Source organism: Schistosoma mansoni, chromosome 4 (assembly GCF_000237925.1).
Source record: "Schistosoma mansoni strain Puerto Rico chromosome 4, complete genome".
Classification (NCBI taxonomy): Eukaryota; Metazoa; Platyhelminthes; class Trematoda; order Strigeidida; family Schistosomatidae; genus Schistosoma; species Schistosoma mansoni.
Genome location: NC_031498.1, coordinates 1,714,400 through 1,717,411, shown reverse-complemented (window position 1 = coordinate 1,717,411; position 3,012 = coordinate 1,714,400). Strand labels below are relative to the sequence as shown.

General features: G+C 33.7%; 1 protein-coding gene across 1 annotated transcript in view; it reads right to left on the bottom strand.

Moving 5' to 3' along the window:
• Positions 1-2,278: 2,278 nt before the first annotated feature.
• Smp_172610 (hypothetical protein) overlaps positions 2,279-3,012 on the bottom strand; it is a gene marked incomplete at both ends in the record, with an annotated part of 19,693 nt that continues 18,959 nt past the window's right edge. The window contains one exon of the mRNA XM_018796514.1: positions 2,279-2,697. Coding sequence (XP_018651648.1) covers positions 2,279-2,697 — 419 coding nt within the window. The remainder of the gene's footprint in view (positions 2,698-3,012) is intronic.

The window sequence follows — 3,012 nt, the reverse complement described above, 5'->3', positions numbered from 1 at the left end:
ACCGAACTGGTATAGTGTCACATAAATTGTTTGCGAAAATCAGATATTAAGAAGTTATGTAATAACGGGTTAGTGAAAAGCGCTTAAGTGATAATTGCCCACTCGATAGCTATTATGACAGAATAATTAAGTCTTAATGATGACTAATTAATGCCTGTGAAGAGTAATTGGAAAGTGAAAAAAAGATAAATTACGAAAGATAGAAAAGAAGGTTGAGATCAGAAGAATGAGGAACTGAACATACTAGTTATTGTATACAACAGTTACGCTTGAAGTAGCGGAAAACAATAGCGTCTACTGTACATACGTTTTTCGTTTGGATTCCTCTTGAACCAGCTTTTCCGACTATGTAGGTTTCGGAAGGACGGTTCTGGTGAAGAGGAGTAACCAGAACTCACTAGATGATTGAGCTTTTGGCTAACTTCTGTAGTCTTTTAGAAAGCCAGACATCTCCAAATATAGCCCACGCTCTTTTCCATAATTACCAGTAAATGTCATACAAACCTAGCTAACTAGTGATCAATGCAAAAGTTGAACTATAACACACTACTAAAAACTATGATTTTCGTCTAAATAAGAATGGTGAAACAAATTGATTTTATTGTGGTAATCGTTAGTTAAAATGAGTTTTGCTGGTAGGTTGGATGACAAAGGTTAATTTGAAGTTCCCATGAATATAAGGTATTAGTATATTTTTCACGCATAACTTCCTAATGTCTTCAGTGTGACTAGTCTTACTTACTATAATTATTTGATCACTTTACCATCCAACGTCCTGTACCTTTGTGGTATGGGAACCTGGAATAATGCACATATATGTGTCAGACTACGGTAATGATGACTGGCTACAAATATGAGAAATTTGTAAGTTAAATAGAGCCACACAAATCCGCAACATTTTTATGATAAACGATTATCATCACAATTGCATAGCTTAGTTGTAAACAGAAAGAAAGTTAGGGTCAAATTATTCAAGACATAGCATCAATATTCATGAAATCATTAACTATTAGAATGAATCATGTTGACAAGGTCCTGACTTCTTGCTTCAAGTTCACGCTACTATCGTAATCAATGGTACCAAAACACTGGGTGACATGATGCTAAATCTCTTTCAATAGTCCACATGTCTTCAGTTGTTTTTTGTCTCACTGCCTTCTCGTGGCATTATTGTTGTTTGCGAAATTCAAAGGACGGAAAGCGAATGTCCAGCGCTTTACCGGGGTTGGTGGACACGTTAAGTCCATCTAGGGGAGTTGGAAAACCCTCATTCCAAACCAATCGTGCACAAGGGCTCCAGTATCCTGACGGAACAAATGGCGTATGAATCAATCGTTGGTCACTGGATACCATGGGACTGCATTTCCTTATGTTGCTCCACTGCCTCGTGGATCAGACCTTTAGGTCAAAGGCTCTGAGTGTGGCCCCCTAAAGAAACCACCTGTTTCAGTTTTGGCACCCGGGCAGTATCACAGCCCTTACACAAATCAAATGACATTTGTGTGGCGCATATATATCTGGTGCCCCCTTGTACCAATATTTGTGTGTTTAAATAAATAAATGTTATTTGTCCCTCTTTAGATTGTAAACTAAAAAAATCCTTCTTTACATTTTATTGTGAGAACTTATTTCTTTCATCTCGAATAATATTTTCCTTTGCCTAATCTTCTCTGTTACCATTGATAATGTTACTAATCTGACATTTGTCTTCATCTCTCTATATGGATACACTGAAATAACTGGAACCAATGCATATTGTACATTGCTTTAAACTGACTTATTGAGAGTCTTTTATATAGAAAATACAATACACTAATAACAATACTTTTAGCTTAAAATGAGAAAAATAAGATGGACAAATGACTAGTAAATGACACTAGTTAATTATTACAAGTACAACAGAATGAAGGTTTAGTTTTACTTACAAATAGATTGTAAATAGTAGTAAGGTCTTGTCTTTCAAAAGAATAATAACTTTGAACAATGAATATTTGTTATTCATAACGCATTCAGTTATACATTAAACAAGAAAAAAAAGTATTACATAAGATCAAAAGTAATCATCCGTTCATAGAGCTGGGAGAAAAAATAACACACACAATGTTAGTACAATTAAAACGACCCAATCGTATGTAGGTGGGGGGGGCCGGGGGAACGGTAATCATGTAACTACATTTGTCATGTGACAAAATTATCGTTATGACTACTGTTATACATTTTATTGCAGTAATATTACGACAATTTATTATTACAATAACAGTAATAAATATTACTGTTGTCAACTTGATCCATTCAAATTAGGTGGGAATAAACATTTTGCCGGCATAATGTCATGATTACTACTACTACTCCCATTTATATGAATGTTAGTTTGATTAAGAGAAATATCTTTGACTTCAACAGTAGATGGTGGATAATTTGTACAACTATTTTTACGGTGTATAGGTAAAATTGGTGATAAATCAGGACTTTGAAATGATATATCAGTATAACAAACATTTGGACTAGTACTACCACAACGAAATTGTTGTTGATATTGTGGTGAATTAATTTGAGATGAACAATAATCAATACATTTGTAATAATTAACATTTGTATCAGTATCATCAAAATATATGGCATTATCATTATGATCAATATTTTTAGGATTATGTTCAACTGTAGTTCGATTCAATGTATGCATACTAACCGAATTATCTGAAATAAAAAAGATTTATTATTATTATCATTGAAAGAATTATCTTTCCATAGACTTAACAAATAAAGAATTGATTTATGAGAAGCTAGTTACGTTATACAACTATACATATAGAAGTTAAGGATTTCTATGGAGTTTTGTTCTCTGAGTTGGATGGTTTGGTCGTGGAGCTTTCATCGTTATTACGAACGACATCATCAGCACAAACTTCAGGTAGAAGTGAAGTGTTCGGATTTCTTCACATATGACTCACAAATTGTCATGTAGACCTTGATGTTGATTGGTTATTGTTGACCTTTAACCAGTTATTTTTA